Raw genomic sequence first — 20,144 nt, 5'->3', positions numbered from 1 at the left:
AGAAGACTTGCATTTGATCACATCCATAGCTCTGCATTGCCTGGAATATTTTCTCTTCTGTGTGAGGGCTCCTCCTTGGGAGGGACATGTGCACTATACGTCCATGGTTTACTATTACCATTCATTATCAAAGCAAGAGTATTGTGCTTAATGATTTAGAAGGCGGATTACTTTGAGTTCTGGATACAGATGAGACCTCTCAGAATTTGTTTGATCCAACAAAACATGCTCAGGGGAGATCATGCCGTTAAATGGCTCTAAATATTTGGCCTTACACAACCACTTCCGCTCCTGATGCGCTTTCACATTGTAGAATTAAGATTTTGCACAAATATTGCTCTAAGCCCTCATTTTTAAGAGATTCTGGTGCATTTTCTCCAACCTCATGTTCTTAACAAAAAAGGCTCCATCTTTTATTAATTTGTGCTCCAGTCCTAGCTGTTTGGCAGTACAGTGCCTTTTCCTGTATTAGCTTAATTAAGACTACTTGTCCTGATGGCACAACAGTAACTTCCATTATATTCACACCATCACTTTCAACAAACCAGTCCTGGCATTAGTGCACTTTGCATAAAGAGGAGGAATACTTGCTTGTCACAGCTGAAGTCTTCTACCTGGGAAATTTAAATGGAAGACAAATTTTTGCCCTCAGATACAGAGCCCACCTAAAAAGCTGAATGGTGATGATGGGCCTGTTTCCTCTAGTTGGACGAAATACATTTCTGCTCCTGGATAGCTTCCTGTCAGCTAAGGAGGAAGCCCAGATTCAGGTGAGCAAAGATATGAGAGAAAGAGAGAGAAAGGTACTGCATCCAAGACATGCCTGACAGACATCTCAACTCTCACTGAGCACAAAATTAAACCTAGATGGGGCATTACTCTTTAGGAAAGGAAGGTGTTGGAAGAAAAAGGAAGTTTTCTCCTTCCCAGATTCAGCTACTAAGTTTAGTAGTGCTCACATGTCTCTCACATTTAAACAATTCTTAACTTCTTTCCCATACACTTCAAATACTGGTTATAGCCATCTGGAAATAACTTTCTTTTAAAGCGCATGTTGTCACAAGTTGGCTAACTTTTCACTCTCTTAGCTGTAAATAAAATTAAAAAAAAAAATAGGGTAGGGTTAGGTAGGTGCCTTGAGATTTATTGTCTGATGAGATCACATGGTGAAAGAGCACTGGTCATCCAGTCAAAGTTTTAACTCTCAGTACATTTTTGTTATTTATGAGAGGAAGGAAATGGTTATTTTAAACCATGATTTTTTTCCAGATGGGGCTGTTTATCAGCTAATACTGTTCACTGCAGTACAGATCCAGCCCATAGTTTACAACTCCCTGGTTCAGTATCTGCAATCTGTTCATGCCTCAGTATCAATGAAGTTCTGTCCAGATTCCAAGTTTACTAACTAAGGCACATCAAACCTCAAGCCCTGTTCCCGCAGAACATATTTCAGCAGGGCCTGTTTGGCTTTCAGGAATAATAGCTTTTTAAAAAATGCTTCTCTGCCCTGCAGAGATATCCTGTCAGTCTGCTCAACCAAGAATTCATCATGTAAAAAATACCAGCCATTCTGCTTGATCACTTGAGTTTGCATGGAGCAGTTTAGAAGCGACCATAAAGACCTTTCAGAGTAGCAGCCATGTTAGTCTGTATTCGCACAAAGAAAACAAATGGCACGTTAGAGACTAACCAGTTTATTTGAGCGTAAGCTTTCGTGAGCTACAGCTCACACCTTCTTTACCACCTAGTTTACAAATTGGAGGAATAAGATGAACTGTTAGGGCCAGATTTTCAAAGAAAGGCATACATGAGTGCAAAACGGTGAGCTGGCACACAGATGCACATACTAATACTGGGTCAATTTTCAGAAGAAATCACTCACTAACTGACATCCTTCAGGTAGATGGTCAGTACAGAGCCACACTTCTGGGACATGCCTGTGCATAGGCTCAAAGACTAGCACCCTCCGGAAAGCTCTGAATGGGAGCCATAATGACGACTTCTTGAGCCCCAGGGCACTCCAGGGAAGGTGTTAGTAGGAGACATTGGTGTCCTCACTGTCAATTCCTTCCACTTCCTCAGAACCCAGAGTGGACATGAAGAAGTGGAGGGTAGGGAGAAGGGAATCTTATAATTTATTATACTCAAAGAACATGATTTACATGCAAGTAATTTCTCTTCCTCTTGCAGGTATTGTCAGGTTAGAACCCTACATTTGGGAGAATGACACGCAGTAACAACTCTCTAAAAACATGGATTTGGGGAGGAGATGAACTGGACAATGACTGCAGAACTGCTCTCCCAAACTGAGGTCAGGTCAAGAGAGTAGTGCTACACCAAGAGATGGACTACCCTGTAGAAGCTCTACATATTTCTGCAATGGAACAGGCCCTGGCAGCTGTTTTACACTTAGCTGATCATGTTCTGGCACCTTTAGTACTCAGAGTATTTTTCTGTAAAAGATTTAATCAACTTCAGCAAATATTGTCTCTTTCCTAATCCTGCCACTTTAAGTTATGAACAGTTAAGGGGACTAAAGAAATGGTTTTGTTTTATGACAGTAGTAGCTAAGTACCCTCTTAAGCATCCAAAAATGTAACCTAACCTCCTCTGGTAGTGAATGGTAGAAAACACATAAATGAGTAGTCTGATTCAGATGAAAATCAGTGATCACTACAGGGATGAATTTAGAATAAGGACACAATACCACCTTATCCTGATGCAACTAAGGACGGTCAGCCATTAAAGCCTGAAACTCACCAATTATCTTGGTTACAAGAACCTTAACCTCAGTTGTCACTGCCACAAGAATTGTAGTCTTCGGAGACTAAGAACAGAAAGACCACTCCTTCAGATGGGGGGAGGAGTGCAAAGAATCTTCTCCTTGAACTGCTGCCGGAATGAGGCATGGAATCAGGAATGGCACCAGTGCGGAACAGTGATCTCAAGACACCAGGGAAGAGAAACCCTTACACAGCACTAGTCCTTCCTTCACCGCACAAGCAATAATGTAATTGTTAGCAGGGGGACCACTTGAATCTATCTGTCAGCACTAAGACAATTGGAACTTTGGTGCCTACTTGGCCCTTCCCTCTGTATTTCTGAGAGGCAGAATGGGAATCCAGGAAATGATGGTGCCATCTCCTCTTTTTCTTCTCTTGGTTTCTTGATCCAAATGAAAATTGTGGCAGTACTCAGTCAGAGGCTCTCTTCACTCTATCAGACCATCCAAACCCTCATGACATGATACTACTGATTTCTTGATTATTGATTTCAGGGCATCCCAAGGTTGAGCTTATGAAGAAAGGCCTGGAACCAGTTCCAACTCTGATTCAACCAACAAGATGACAAGTTGAAGAACCAGAGGGAGCTCCATCTTGCTACTGCAGCAGCTGAAGGTGGGGACACAGCTCCGTAGATGACGTAACATGGAACATTCAAAGCTCAAAGAAAAGTCATTGCAACTCCCCCTGTCAGAGCTTTTCAGAGGGTTCTGGGCTTTGGTTCATTGCACAGGTTATTTCTCAAGAGTCAGGTGCTAATCTGACAATACTCAAACTCACATGTTCTTGCCTGTGCAGAATAGAAGTAGGTCCAAAAAAAAAGTGCATACCCAGAATCTTACAGTCAGGAGCAGAGCACTTGAACTTTTGCAGGTGAACACTTTAGGGCTGGAAACTGGAAACTTACAAATCTAGGCTTGTGGATGAGTGATAGAATGGTCATCCTTGTTTCATTAGCAGATGACAACAGCCAGGCAAACACAAGTCTTTAGAAAAGGAAACATCTCTGATTAGATAGTCAACTTTTATTTTCTCTTCTCAGTTACTACATAGCATTTGATAGAATGCTACTCTGGATGTAACTGCAGTACTTTTTTTGAGTCTTAGAAACTGCTCCTGAGAACTAGAAACCCATTTTCTTCAGGTGAATTAGGAGTCTTCATCCCTCTGAGTTAAGATGTAGGACATGTTTTATCCTTGCTGAATGATTTTTGAGTAAAATCAGAACTGCTCTGATACTCTGTTTCATGGGATTGCTGAGGCTACTCAGAAATATAAAATCTTGAGGAGCGACTTTCTCTTAAGCAGTTGATTGTTACCAAAATCCACCATGTAAGTCTAGCAAATACACATCTCCTTTGTAGCTGAACACATTACAAAGCTTGTGCAATACAAGAGCTTATGGGACTGCTACATTTTAGGTGACAACACCTTTTACGTGCATCCTGACATTCTACTGATTGCAATGGAACACCCATTTAAATTATGAACATGATAATCTTACATTTATGCAACAGTTTGCATCCTCAAAGTTCCTAAAGTACTATGCATATATAATAAACACATATTTAGGCTGTAGACAGGAATAATTTCAGCTGCAGATGAAATAAGGTCACCTATAGAATGAACTGTTCAGCAATTATTCAATAACACAGAACAGCAACACAATACAACTGTTTTTTAGAGGAAACTAAGAACATCTTATTCTATTAAAACTATTGGAGGAATGTAATTAGGTATATGTAAACACCCAGTGTAGGAATTGGCCAGGACAAGTAGCGTTAGTACCGCTACTATCCTTGTGAAAAGTAACACAGGATTTTAATAACCCCTGTTACTCAGGACCTTGATTTCACACCTCATTTGAAAGAATGCACAGCACACAGTATCGTCTGAAACCACACTGGGTCATAGTACATTATTCTCCCAGAGGGAATAATGACATATACTTAACCATCAACATTACTTGAAACTCTTCCATCAAAGGTGTGACCAGGCTGACTGTTTGAAAGGTCTGATAGGACCGGGTAAAGGTGGACTACAGGTACAGAAAGGAGAGGGATGCTGGCTCTGCAGTTATGGCAGTGGACTGGGACTCAGGAAATCTGAATCTCTTCCTGGGTATGTGACAGGCTCCCTATGTAAATTATTTAATCTATGTTTTGGTTCCCCACTTGTAAAATGGGGGTGATAATACTTTCCTAGCTCAGGAGGCTGCTTTGACGATAAATTAATTAATAGAGATGGTCAATAAATGCTCTATATTGTCTACAAAAAATGAATAAAATGAAGAATTTTTGTTTTGTTCAAATTTTTTGTGGAATTTTTCAATAAAATTTTCATTCCACAAAATATTTTGGTTTTTGGTCCTGCTATCCCTTTCTCTCCCTTTTTCTCTCTCCTGCCCCCTTTTTTCCTGTTAAAAATGCCAAAAATATTTCAGTTTTTGAAAACTAAAATTTTTGGGTTTTCATTTTTTGTTGTTGGAAAACTGGAACATGTTTAGCAAAACAAAAACTTTTCATAAACATTCATTATGGACAAAAAACATTTTTCATTAAAAATGTTTAATAAAGTTTTTTGATTAGCTTTATTCATTAATTGATGTGAGGTGCTCAGACAGAAACTGCATTAATGAACGTCATAAAAAGGCACATAGGTAAATAAATGCAATCTAAAGGAGCAATAGAACAGCTTTGGAAAGGGAGGAATTCACTCACAAACAGTTTCAACATAGCCTTTGCTATTGTACCTTTTGAAAGGAACAACTAATGTTTTATGTATTAACTTGATAGATGTCTATGTCTTCAATGTACAAGTTTATCCCATCTCTTTGTCAATAGCATTTCATTCTATTCTCCCTCAGGCCTATATTTGGCTGAGATCTTTAAGGATTTCAAAGGAACTTCAGATCTCTTTCCCAGCATCTTGGTATCCTTTGTATTCTTTGCTTATAGATGCATTATTAAAACCTATTGTACTACAATCGGTTACATCCTTCTTGCTTAAGCTTCATCTAAGCAAGAATAATTAACACCTGTGCAATTCTTATTTTCAGTAATACTACATGTTACTTATACAATATATTATACTAGGGATTTTTTTTATTTATATGAAAAAATGAACTGAGGCCTTACTAACATGCAGTAACAAATTCTCATCTTAAAAGGCCTATTTAAGATCCTATTTTTGCCCTTCAATCAGTTTTTATCCACTAAATCAACTTCCCACTCATTTTCTGACTTGTTCCTTTTCACATAAAGATCTGACGTGGAAATTTGTCCTATGTTCTCAGAGAATTCAGGCAAATATTTATTGTACCTCTATTGACTTTCTGGCAGTATATTTTCAAGAACTCTAAGAAGCTCCTGAGGCATGTCCTTGATTGTTCTGTTTTTCATATCTTCTTTCTCCAATTTTCTACTCTTAATTCTTCCTTACTAATTTAACAAAATGTTATAGCTATCAGCCACTTTCTTATAAAATGTATATCATTCCCACCGCACTGATTGATTGAAATTACACACATTCATATATATGAAAAGCCAGTTGTCTTTCCTTTGACATTACAATACATTCTAGCTTTGTAATTTCACTCAATTTTATCCCTAAATAGCTCTAGCTCTGCAGAAACTCTTTTGCCTTTTATTTTATGGCAATTAGTTAACCAATCATTTACTCCTATAATCCACTCAAGTACTTTAGTCATGGCTATCAGCACACCATAAAGTATAAGTAATATCTCTTTTATTTAACCTTTTGTATCACATTAGGCTGTCAGTCTCACAAGCTAAGCAGGTTGACCTGCTCACATTTGGATGGAAGATCTCAAAGGAACATCTATATACTTTAAGAAATGGTGTTGATTTACAGTAGGTAGCACCCTCCTCTTTAAATGAATACTGAACCTATGCCCTGCATGGTGTTTGTTATGTGCTGCTGGAGGTGTACGTTTCTGGATGAATTGTAAATCTCATGTCCGGACTGCTTGTTGTCATTAACAAAAATCACACAATACTTTTCACCAGATTGGATAATTACATTATGCACACATAAATTCTCCTCAATCTCCTTGCAGTTTCTACTTGTTAAAATATTCTTTGATTCCTGTGCAACGTTGCTATACACTGTTAAACAATTGCCACATTTTATCCCAGAGGTGGCTGCATTTCATTGGTAGATATAAAGTTATCCCTGTATATGGTTTGTATTTCAATTGTTAAGCACTTTGTGATCTTTCAAAAATAAAGACACTGTGTTATAACAAGCTACTGATTTCTTTGTTTTTCATAATATGGTTTACAATTAAATTAAATTCATTTAAACATCTTTACCTCAGTATGTTTGCTGTGGCTTTTCTTTCTTGTGGTAGAAGGTCTGGATCTCTCAAAACTTCTTCCAGCAAATTTAGAACATTCATTTTCATCTCATTGTTTAATTCAAAATCCTATGAAATAAAATGATTATATTCTCTTTGTTTTAAAGATTTAGAATGAATAACTCAAAATATATTATCTGTTATTTTTTTTATTACATTTAAGAAAATTTACAGGATGGAGTTATTGTAGTGGACATGGCATGGGACTGGGGGACTGAATATCTGTCATCTATCCCCCGCTCTGCCATTTATTTGCTGTGTGACATGGGGCAAATCACTTAACATCTCTATTACATAGTTTCCCAATCTGTAAAATGTGAATAAGAACATTTAACTTTGTGAAGTGCTTTGAGATCTTTAATGGTAAATGCTAGGTATTACTATTGTCATATGAACTTGATCTCATGCTAGTTTGAAAATGAATAAAAAACAGATTTGGAATTTATTCACTATTCCGCAAATGTTTTATCTTCAAAGTGGTTACATTGGATAAAGAAAAACTATTTGAACCCTTCTCAATAGTCAATGGCATAAGATGACATTTTCCTTTGGTGGAAAGATTGTGTATCTCTTAGATGGGATCAACAAGAGGCAGAAGTATGACAGCCATATTACTCCCAGCAAAACTCCATCTGTGGTGCAAAATACTTTTGGGCAGATCCTCAGCCAGTGCAAATTGTCATAGCTCCACTTAAATCAACGGAGTTATGATAATTTACATCAGCTGAGGAACTGCCCCTTTATCTTCTAAGGCATAATTCTGTGAAAGCTTTGCTAGACAAGATTCATAGAGTCATAGATTCCAAGATTAGAAGGGACCACTGTGATCATTGTGTCTGACCTCCTGTATAACACAGGCAATAGACCTTCCCCAAAATAATTCGTAGACCATATCTTTTAGTCAAAAATCCAATCCTGATTTAAAAGTTGTCAGTGATGGAGAATTCACCAGGACTCTTGGTAAAATGTTCCAATGGTTAACCACCCTCACCGTCAAAAATGTATGCCTTGTTTCCAGTCCACATTTGTCTAGCTTCAGCTTCCAGCCATTGGATCATGTTATATATTTTTCTACTAGACTGAAAAACCCATTCTTAAATATTTGTTCCCCGTGTAGATACTCATAGACTATAATAAAGTCACCCCTTAACCTCTTTGTTAAGCTAAATAGATTGAGCTCTTTGAGTCCATCACTGTAAAACATGTTTTCTAATCCTTTAATCATTCTTGTGGCTTTTCCCTGAATCCTCTCCAGTTTATCAACATCCTTTTTGAATTGTGGACACCAGAACTGGACAAGTATTGCAGTAGCGGTAGCACAAGTGCTAAATACAGAGGAAAAATAACCTGTCTGCTCTGACTCAAGATTCCCCTGTTTATGCACCCAAGGATTGTATTAGCTCTTCTGGCCACAGCATCACATTGGGACCTCATGTTCAGCTGATTATCCATCATGACCCCCAAATCTTTTTCAGAAGTCACTGCTTCCCAGGATAGACTCCACCACCTTGTAACGATGGCCTACATTCTTTGTTCCTAGGGGCATTCATTTACATTTAGCCATATTAAAACACATTGTTTGCTTGCGCACCGTTTACTAAGTGATCCAGATCAGTGATCTGTCCTCTTCATTATTTACCACTCCAATTTTTGTGGCATCTGCAAACTTTATCAGTGATAATTTTATGTTTTCTTCCAGCTCATTAATAAAAATATTTACTAGTGTAGGGCCAAAAACCAGTCCCTGTGGAACCCCACTAGAAACATACCCACTAGTGGATGATTCCCTGCTTACAATTACATTTTGAGACCAATCACTTAGCCAGTTTTTAATCCATTTAATGTGTGCCATGTTCATTTTATATTGTTCTACTTTTTTAATCAAAATGTCATGTTGGACCACTTCAAATGTCTTACAGAACATCAGCCCTATTACTTTACAACCAAATTTGTAATCTCATCAAAAAAGATACCTATTTAGATGGGATCTATTTTCCATAAACTCATGTTGATTTGCATTACCTCCTTTAATCTGTTATTAATCAAATCCTGTTAACAGCCACTCCATTATCTTGCCCGGGATCAATGTCAGGCTGACAGAATTATAATCACTTGGGTCATCCCATGCACCCTTTTTAAAAAAATTGGCACAATATTGGTTTTCTTCCAGTCTTCTGGATCTTTCCTGGTGCTTCAAGACTTATTGAAAATTAACATTAAGATACTTAAAGCCAGCCATTTCTGTTCCCCTGAAGCCTCTGGAGAAGAGAACCAAAATCCTCATATTTTAATATACAACTCATTCAGGAACTGTATTACATCTCAGTACCCCTCTACTTGCTGGGCTTCCGATCCCTCCCACCCCTGTCCCCAAATAATCTGTGGAGAGACTGTGGCCTATTCTGCAATGGAATGTCTTTCCCTCCCCCATTTAAATAAAATTACTGTAAGATTGTAGCACACCCTAAAAGTCTTTAGAATATCACTAGTGGGTCATTGTAGAATAACATTTCATATGGATCTGACATTATACTGGAGACAAGTTTCTTTGTTAAACCAAAAACAACGAGGAGTCCTGGACTCCTCGTTGTTTGTGCTGATGCAAACTAACACGGCTACCACTTTTTTAAACCAGTTAATCACTCGTGTTTGTGCCACGTGTGATTTATGCTCAATTTCTGTATGTGTTGCCTCTGTTCCACACTGGCATGTTATTCTTTCTTTTTTCCCTTTGTCTAAAAGTCAATAAAAGTACTAGGGTTTGAAAAAATCATCTCTCATTCACTACTGAAAGGTCAGCTCCCACCTCTGATCAGCCCATGTCAGTGTCTATTGTCCTGTTGTTACCTTTTCAAACAGGCACCTTCATGCTTTCTCCCAGGCCCCCTCACACTTGGGAGGCATTCCCCATAAACATCCACAAAGCTACCTCCTTATCTTCCTTCACACCTCTCCTTAAAACTCTCCTTTACTGTGATACCTACAAAAAACTTGACAATGGGTTAGGCTGCTGGTGATCTGAGATTGCAGCATATCATGCTGATCAAGATTGTCTCATTGTTTCCTTGTACCCCCCTATCTGTCTGTCTGTCACCATTTGTTGTCTCATATCTTATATTTAAATTGTAAGCTCTTTGGGGCAGGGACCAGTACAACCCCTAGCACAAGGGGTCCTGGTCCCTGATTAGAGCTATTAGGTGCAATAGTAATACAAATAATAAATAACAGAAAGGACTGGGTTCCTGCCTGGATTGCTTACAGTCTAACTCAGGCAGGCACGTTACAGTTTAAGCACAAGAATAAGTAGAAACACTCTCTGTGGATATTCAGTATGGGAAAGATTCATGACATAAATGAATTTTAAGAGGGGATTTGACAGTAGCTTTTGGCCCATAGGAGGAGAGGAGCTCTTCCAAACATTTGCATTTGAGCTAAATACAAACATTTGGAAGTGGGAACTAAACCCAAAAGCTTCATTTATATATGTAGATATATATATATATTATACAGTATTACTTGCAATCCTCTTATCCTGTTTGTGGCAATTCACCACCTGTTTCCATGGGAACAGAAATAGAAGCACAGCTAACAGCAGCAAAGTTACTGAAACTCTTGTATATTTCATTTGATGCTGCTGGTTAAGAGGCATAGATGGCATTTTTTCAGAGAGGCCTTTTGCTCTTATGTTCACCTTCCTGTCACTCACTTGCACCATATCAGGCATCTCCCTTTCTATGACAGTTTTCTCATATTTTTACTTTGACCATAGTCAATGCTAATTCGTAATGTTTATAGCAACTAATGTTTCCAAGTGCTTTTTCTGCACTATTTGCCCAGATAGTATGGACTACTAGAATGAATGGGGGATGCAGGATTGGGCCCTAAAAGAGCATATAGTTCAAACACAGATGATACACAGAGGGAAGGACCACAAACTCCAGGCTGTGCATTTTGTTTGTTTTTTTAAAGTACATTTTCTATTCTTGGTGGCTTGGTCTTCAGAAAGGTCTTTTAAGACTGTTTTGAGTAGAGAGACAGAGGCAAATGGGGAGAATTTCATGTGCAAGGAGTGGCATGGAAGCAGGTGCTAAGATGAAAGTATTGGAATATAACTACTAAATGTTGATATTTTTGTTCTAAAGGCCTCTAAGGAAAAACCTTGTGGGATTTACATTATTTTAAGACCATGGAAGATTAATCAAAGGAAGAGCCTTAAAAGGTTTGGCCAAGGTTTAAGCTTCCAGTAATAATAATTATTAACAACATATCAAGTTTGTTCTGTCTGTTCCGTACCTGATGGTGGCTATTCTATGACAGCAGCTGCGAAAGCGAAGCACTTTTGGTAGTCATCCACCTAAGGAATCAGCATTACACAGAAAGGATGACCAAGATCTAACAACCTTCCTTTAACATGCTGGGTGAAATTCTGACCTATGGAAGTCAATGGGGGAGTTTTTCCATTTACTTCAATAAGGACAGGATTTTCACCTGCTATGTAATATCAACTACACAGAGTTGTTAAAATATTTTCTGTCCAAAATACATATTTTTAAAATCACAATGAATCAATTAGTTTAATTATAAAATAATTATTCCTACTGTCATAAAATTTGTTATACTACATCTAGAAGCATTATCTTTTTTTAAAAAAATACAGATTTAGTATTTTATTTTAATTGGTTAATCAGGATGGAAAATCATCATGTGTGTATGTCAGGTGCAGTATGGAATAGACTTTACTGGTTTAACTATTGTTTAAATACCCAATTACAGTATAGCCTAGAAACAAACAACTCTTATATGGATCAATAGAAATTTCCACAAGATGGCACTCCTCAGATAGCTGGAAAAATCTATTTATGGTGAAGTACAGAATGAATGTACATGCTCTCAGGACTAGCTTTCACCCTGGATTCTGTTGGGTTTTGCAGGGACCTCAGCAATGGCAAGTTCACCTGAAAGGGGTTTCTGGCATGGCAAGGCAACTACAAATCCCCGCCCCTTCATTAGGGTGGCCTGCAGCCAGCCAGCACAGCCTCTAAAGTGGGTGACACTGACTGGGGAGAAGTCAGGGTAGCCAGGAGATGACATTGTCATCCTTGGAGCAGAAATTGCTGGCCGAACTCCTGTGTCACAATTTAAAGTTGCCATCCCCAGCATAATGCCTAAAGGAAGGTGGCAATGCAAATACCGCTTGCCTTACCAGGGATAATCGTCTAAGCCTATCTGTGAACTCTTTGGGGCCTGGACACTCTTTATAACCAGACCCATTGTAATCAATGGAAAGAGTTTCACTGAGTTCCATGGTCTCTGGATCAGGCCTGCAGCTGTATAACTTTTATAGCTCTAGACTCATGCTCTGTGCTAAAATACAAAATAAAAACAATTATATACCTGATCTGTGACGCGCTGGCTCCCACTTTCCCCCTCTCCGGCTCAAGGATTTTATTTGCCTCTGCCTGCACCAACCAAGCTGAACCAAGCCATTTATGTAGGGGTCTCACCTGCAGCTATCTAGTGTCTAATTAAGGAAATTGTTTAAATCTAAGAAGCAGGAAGATTGTTGTAATTCAGAAAAGAAGCATTTTTTTTGTACTAAAGATATTTGATGTAATTTATGTTCAGTAGGCTTCTTTTCCATATATATTGATTTACCTTTCCTCTTTCTTCTTCTTACATTTCCCCATGTTCTTGTTTTTCAGTATTTGGCCTGTGACAGCACACTGATCACACTTTGTAATTTTGAAGCAGTAAACCAAAGTAAAATTCAAAACAAAAACAGAGGGTTTGTCTATTTCTATTTTGCTAGTTTTGTGTTAACCAAAAAAAAAAAAAAAAAAGATCTAATTTAGGTACTCAGGTGCTATGGTGATGAGCACACTATAAGGTCTAGATAGATAATTTGATACATTTAAAATGTATTGAGAAGAGGTGAATAGTAAAAGTGCCAATAATATTCAGTGTGAAGACATTAATCACTAATTGCTAATTTTATAATTTTAGAAGGCTTTTTCCCAACAAATCCTCTCAATTTTTACTTGCTGTATTACCTTTTAACAGAATGAATGTATATGTGGTATATCAGAACATGGATTTTCTCTAGTATTTTCTATTTTCTGTTGATAGGAGATTCGTTTGCATTTGGATGATTTGCTGATATATGGACTTCACTTAAATCACTGCACATGTCAGAAATCAGAATATATTGTCATAAAACACCAAATCAAGCTTTTCACTGCCACTTACTTTATTATCACAAAAGGAATTTGTTTAATTAAAACTTAATTGCTCATTGAAGTTCTGAATTTTCCAAAGGCAAATTTAAAATTTTACAGTGATTTAATCTTTCATGACAGACACACAGCTCTAGTATATTCTGAAACTCAAACCTTTCCAAGGTATCTATCTTTGTGCTTTTAATAAAAAATTTCATGTAGTGTAAGCACAGAAATTAACTAACTCAAAGTCAAAGTCAAAGTCACTAACAGAATTTCAAAATTATTTTTCTTGTGATCCAAATTTGAGAGTTATAGAAAAAAAAATCTCCTTATTTATTTATTTAAAATTTATATTGCAGTAGCACCAAGAAGCCAAGAAAGTTGAGGCCTCATTTTCTTGGACACTGTACAGACATACAGAGAATGTCAGTTCCTGTCCTGACAATCTAAAAGATATGCACCTGGATGAGACAATCAAATGGGAGAGATGTGAAGTGCAGGAGACAGGGTAACAAATAACAGGATGTGTGCAATTCTTAGCCAGTCATAAGCAGTGTTCACAGATCACCAATATTTCCAAATGTACAAGAGACAGACTAGGTATTTTCAGAGTGAAGTGAGGAGCATACCCATTTTGCTGTCACGTTACGTGCACAGGTTGCATAGGTAAAATGCTTACTGAAATGAGCACAGCAATAAAGCTAGTATGATTAAAAAAACACGGAGGCAGAGACAATCTATTAGTGGTGCTTTGTCATATATGGAATCAGAGTTCAAAGTTCAATTCTAATTTTGTCCCTACACAAGTATATAGGGACAAAATTAGAAAGACCAAGGCACAAAATGAGATCAAACTAGCTAGGGACATAAAGGGTAACAAGGAAACATTCTACAAATACATTAGAAGCAAGAGGAAGACTAAGGACAAAGTAGGCCTGTTACTCAATGATGGGGAAAGACAATAACAGAAAATGTGGAAATGGCGGAGGTGCTTAATGACTTCTTTGTTTCGGTTTTCACCAAGAAGGTTGGTCGCAATTAGAAGTCTAACATAGTGAATGCCAGTGAAAATGAGGTAGGATCAGAGTCTAAAATAGGGAAAGAACAAGTCAAAAATTACTTAGACAAGTTGGATGTCTTCAAATCACCAGGGCCTGATGAAATGCATCCTATAATACTCAATGAGCTGACTGAAGAGATATCTGAGCCATTAGCGATTATCTTTGAAAAGTCATGGAAGATAGAAAACATTCCAGAAGACTGGAAAAGGGCAAATATAGTGCCCATCTATAAAAAGGGAAATAAGGACAACCCGGGGAATTACAGACCCAGAAAGATAATGGAGCAAATAATTAAGAAATCAATTTGCAAATACCTAGAAGACAATGAGGTGATAAGTAACAGTCAGCATGGATTTGTCAAGAACAAATAGCGTCAAACCAACCTGATAGCTTTCTTTGACATAGTAACAAGCCTTGTGGATAGGGAGGAAGCAGTAGATGTGGTATATCTTGACTTTAGTAAGGCTTTTGATACTGTCTCGCATGACCTTCTCATAAACAAACTAGGGAAATACAACCTAGATGGCACTACAATAAGGTGGGTGCATAACTGGTTGAAAAACCATTCCCAGAGAGTATTATCAGTGGTTCACAGTCATGCTGGAAGGGCATAATGAGTGGGGTTCCACAGGGATCGGTTCTAGGTCTAGTTCTGTTCAATATCTTCATCAATGATTTGGATAATAGCATAGAGAGTACACGTATAAAGTTTGTGGATGATACCAAACTGGGAGGGGTTGCAAGTGCTTTGGAGGATAGGATTAAAATTCAAAATGATCTGGAAAAACTGGAGAAATGGTCTGAAGTAAATAGGATAAATTCAAAGTGGACAAATGCAAAGTACTCCACTTAGGAAGGAACAATCAGTTGCACACATACAAAATGGGAAATAACTACCTAGAAAGGAGTACTGTGGAAAGGGTCTGGGGGGTCATAGTGGATCACAAGCTAAATATGAGTCAACAGTGTAACGCTGTTGCAAAAAAAGCAAACATCATTCTGGGATGTATTAGCAGGAGTATTGTAAGCAAGACACGAGAATTAATTCTAATGCTTTAATCCGCGCTGATTAGACCTCAGCTGGAGTACTGTGTCCAGTTCTGGGTGCCACATTTCAGGAAAGATGTGGACAAATTGGAGAAAGTCCAGAGAAGAGCAACAAAAATGATTAAAGGTCTAGAAAACATGACCTATGAGAGAAGACTGAAAAAATTGGGTTTGTTTAGTTTGGAGAAGAGAAGACTGAGAGGGAACATGATAACAGTTTTCAAGTACATAAAAGGAGGAGGGAGAAAAATTGTTGTTCTTAACCTCTGAGGATAGGACAAGAAGCAATGGGCTTAAACTGCAGGAAGGGAGGTTTTATGTTGAACATTAGGAAAAACTTCCTAACTGTCAGAGTGGTTAAACACTAGAATAAATTGCCTAGGGAGGTTGTGGAATCTACATCATTGGGGATTTTTAAGAGCAGGTTGGACAAACACCTGTCAGGGATGGTCTATATAATACTTAGTCCTGCCTTGAGTGCAGGGGACTGGACTAGCTGACCTCTTGAGGTCCCTTCCAGTTCTATGATTCTATGATCACTACCCCTGCCAGCAGGAGTTGGGAGCACCTTGTAGGCAGTATGCTTAGGGTACATCTACAGTACGAAATTATTTTGAAATTATTCGATTCGAATTTTCGGAAGCGATTTTATACATTTGGTCTTCTGTGTCCCCACTAAAGCACGTGAATTTGGCGGAGTGCATCCACAGTACCGAGGCTAGCATTGAATGTTGGAGCGGTGCACTGTGGGTAGCTACCCCGCAGTTCCCACCGCCCATTGGAATTCTGGGTTAAGCTCCCACTGCATGATGGGGCAAAAACATTCTTGCAGGTGTTTCTGGGTGTGTGTCGTCAGTTGCTCCTCCCTTCATGAAAGCTACGGCAGACAATCGTTTTGTGGCTTTTTGGCATGCAGACGCCATACTGCTTTCAGCAGACGGTGCACCGTTGCTCTCCTGCTACTATGAATCTACCTCACATTTCCTCTCATCTTCCTACGTAATCTCTAGTACGTACCCTTTCTCTTCCTCATCGAACGCTTCCGCTGCCAACTCTGCTCAGCCACCATGAACCGAGCAGCACAGCTTCTGCCACCAACTCTGCTCTCCCACTCTTGCCGCGCTACTGAGCTTCTCCATGTTGTCTGTCCTGGGTTCCCGCCTCCGTGAAAGCTACAGAACACAACCATTTCCTGCCTTTTTTTGGATATCATGGACTGAATAGCACCTCTTCCGCTGCCACTCTGCTCTCCTATGTTTCGCGCCCTTTTTCCACGATTACCCGTGCAGGCACCATAGCCATGGAGCCCGCTCAGATCTCTGCTGCAGTTTTGACCATTGTAAATACCTCGCCCATTATCCAGCAGTATGTGCAATACCTGCAAAACTGGGTGAGGAAGCAACAACAGCGCGATTAAGATAGTGATGAGGACATGGACACAGACGTTCCTAGAAGCATGGCATGTGGTGATTGGGAGATCATGGTGGTGTTGGGCCAGGTTCATGCCATGGAACACCGATTCTGGGCCCAGGAAACAAGCACAGACTGGTGGGACCGCATGGTGTTGCAGGTATGGCATGATTTCCAGTGGCTGAGAAACTTTTGTATGCGTAGGGCCACTTTCATGGAACTTTGTGACTTGCTGTCCCCTGCCCTGAAGTGCAAAGACACCAAAATGAGAGCAGCCCTCACAGTTGAGAAGCGAGTAGCCATAGCCCTGTGGAAGCTTGCAATGCCCGACAGCTACCAGTCAGTCGGGAATCAGTTTGGAGTGGGCAAATCTACTGTGGAGGCTGCTGTGCTGCAAGTAGCCAACACAATCATTGACCAGCTGCTATCAAGGGTAGTGACTTTGGGAAATGTGCAGGTCATAGTGGATGGCTTTAATGCACTAGGGTTCCCTAACTGCGGCGGGGCAATAGACGGAACGCATATTCCTATCTTGACCCTGGAACACCGGGGTGGCCAGTACATAAATTGCAAGGGGTACTTTTCCATGGTGCTGCAAGCACTGGTGGATCACAAGGGATGTTTCATTGACATCAACATGGGATAGCCGGGAAAGGTGCATGATGCTCGTGTCTTCAGGAACTCTGGTCTGTTTGAACAGCTGCAGGAAGGGACTTACTTCCCAGACCAGAAAATTACTGTTGGGGATGTTGAAATGCCTACAGTTATCCTCGGGGACCCAGTCTACCCCTTAATGCCATGGCTCATGAAGCCGTACACAGGCACCCAGGACAGTAGTAAGGAGCAGTTCAACTATAGGCTAAGCAAGTGCAGAATGGTGGTAGAACGTGCTTTTGGACATTTGAAAGCGCACTGGCGCAGTTTACTGACTCAGTTAGATCTCAGCACAACCAATATGCCAATTGTAATTGCTGCTTGTTGTGTGCTCCACAATATCTGTGAGAGTAAGGGGCAGACATTTATGGCAGGATGGGAGGTTGAGGCAACTCGCCTGGCGGCCAGTTTCGCACAGCCAGACAACAGGGCAATTAGAAGAGCGCAGCAGGGCGCGCTGCACATCAGAGAAGCTTTGAAAGCCAGTTTCATGACTGGCCAGGGTACGGTGTGCCAGTTGTGTTTGTTTCTCTTAAAGTTATCCGTCCCCTATATATATGAAAGGAAATAAAGTCACAATTGTTTAAAAATCATTCATTATTATTTGTTGCACAAAACATTGAGAGAAATCAGAAGCTAGATGGGGGATGGAGGGGGGGTATTGGGTTAGAGGGGTGGAGGAGGAGGGAAGGACAAGCCCAGAAACCAAATCAAAATTTAGGATATGCCAGCTTTCTGCTGCTTGTGCAATCCTCTGGGGTTGACTGTGTGGGTCCCTGTAGTCTCCCCCCGCCCTTTGTTCTTGGGTGTCTGGGTGAGGAGGCTACGGGAACTTGGGGAGGAGGGAGGGCGGTTATATAGGGGCTGCACCGGCAGTCTGTGGTCTTGCTGCCTTTCCCACATTAGATCCACCATACAGCAGAGCATGTCAGTTTGCTCCCCCATGAGCTTGACCATAGCATCCTGCCTGCTCTCATCGCACGCGTCCCTCCTCTCTTCGTATTCATGTAATGGTTTACGCGACTCCGCAATTGTTTGCCTCCATGCATTCAGCTGGGCCCTATCAGTGTGAGAGGACTGCATGAGCTCAGCAAACATGTCATCCCGAGTTTGTTTTTTCCACCTTCTAATCTAGACCAGCCTCTGGGATGGAGTAAATTGGGGCCGCATTGAAACATTTGCACTTGCTGCGGAAGGAGAAAAAGGGAGGATAGTATTTTAAAACATACATTTTAGAGAACAAAGGGGACACTCTTTCTCAGTGAAACAGGCAATTCATAGTACACAGCACATGCTCTTTCTGTACAAGGTTGCATTTTGCCTCTTATACTGAAGTGCCTGCCACTTTGGTGTGAGTAAGCGATCACATGAGGCTGGGCAACAGAATTCAGCTTGCAGGCAGCCATGGTAAGCCCTAGGGGCACGCGGGGTTCTGGTTCTTCTGCATTCATTTCAATGCTTTCAAACTGCCGGGCCCCCTTTCCCATAGCAAGCAATGCCTGGTGGGTTTGCCATATAAAAGGAGGGCCTGCAGGCTCTCTGGGATGATCGCTTCACACATCTCCGTCCCCCGCACCCACCGCGTGGCTCCAATGAGGCTCTGAGAAGGGATGAGCCCTTTAAACTAAATGCGAACAGCTCAGCGCAGCTGGGTTTCCCTCCACCCCCACTGCGTGGCTCCAATCAAGCTCTCATTCACCAGAAGTGCCTTCTCCAGGGTCATGGTCTGGGAGCATGCCTTGGGAGTGGGGGGAGGTTATCGGTTCCAGTGTTAAGAATAGTTCCTGGCTAGGGAGGGAAACGGATTTCCCACTTGCCGCCTGTGCACTGTCCTCCGCCTCCTCCTCTTCATCCTCCAAAAACTCATCCTCCTCGCTCTGTGCTACTCTCCCCTTGCAGGTGTCCACGGACAGTGGTGGGGTAGTGGTGGCGTCACCCCACATAATTGCATGCAACTCATGGTTGAAGCGGCATGTATGGGGCTGTGACCCAGAGCGCCCATTCGCCTCCCTGGCATTTTGGTACACTTGCCTGAGCTCCTTGATTTTTGTATGACACTGCTCTGCATCCCTGGAGTAGCCTCTTTCCGTCATGGCCCTGGAGACTTCAGCCTATGTATCTGTGTTTCTTTTTTTGGAACGTAGTTCTGCCATAACAGATTCGTGTCCCCAACATCCGATGAGATCCAGTACCTCCCGTTCGGACCATGCTGGAGCTCATCTACGAATCCGGACTGCATGGTCACTTGTGATGGTGGACTCTGCATGGTCGCCTGTGATGGTGGACTGTGCTGATGGTCACCTGTGCTGATGGTGACCAAAGAGGAAATTCAAAAGTTCTCGGGGCTTTTACTGCCTACACGGCTAGTGCATCAGAGTTGAGAGTGTTGTCCAGAGCGGTCACAAGGGAGCATTCTAGGATAGCTGCCGGAGGCCAATAACATCCAGTTGCATCCACAGTACCTGTAACCCGGAACTGCAATCTCGATTTTAGAGCTACTCCACTTGCCGACGTGGAGTACAGAAATTGGATTAAAGAGCCCTTTAAATCGAAAAATCTGGTTTGGTCGTGCGGACGGAATCAGTTTTATTTC

General features: G+C 40.6%; 1 protein-coding gene across 2 annotated transcripts in view; it reads right to left on the bottom strand.

The window, feature by feature from the left end:
• The window catches only part of RASGRF2 (Ras protein specific guanine nucleotide releasing factor 2), a 205,917-nt gene that overhangs the window by 17,103 nt on the left and 168,670 nt on the right, over positions 1–20,144 (bottom strand). For both annotated transcript variants that reach the window (XM_077817129.1, XM_077817130.1), the window contains exon 19: positions 7,118–7,230. In XM_077817129.1, the coding sequence (XP_077673255.1) occupies positions 7,118–7,230 (113 nt within the window). The remainder of the gene's footprint in view (positions 1–7,117; positions 7,231–20,144) is intronic.

Source organism: Eretmochelys imbricata, chromosome 5, assembly GCF_965152235.1.
Source record: "Eretmochelys imbricata isolate rEreImb1 chromosome 5, rEreImb1.hap1, whole genome shotgun sequence".
Taxonomy (NCBI): domain Eukaryota; kingdom Metazoa; phylum Chordata; order Testudines; family Cheloniidae; genus Eretmochelys; species Eretmochelys imbricata.
This window is presented reverse-complemented; position numbering and strand designations above follow the sequence as displayed.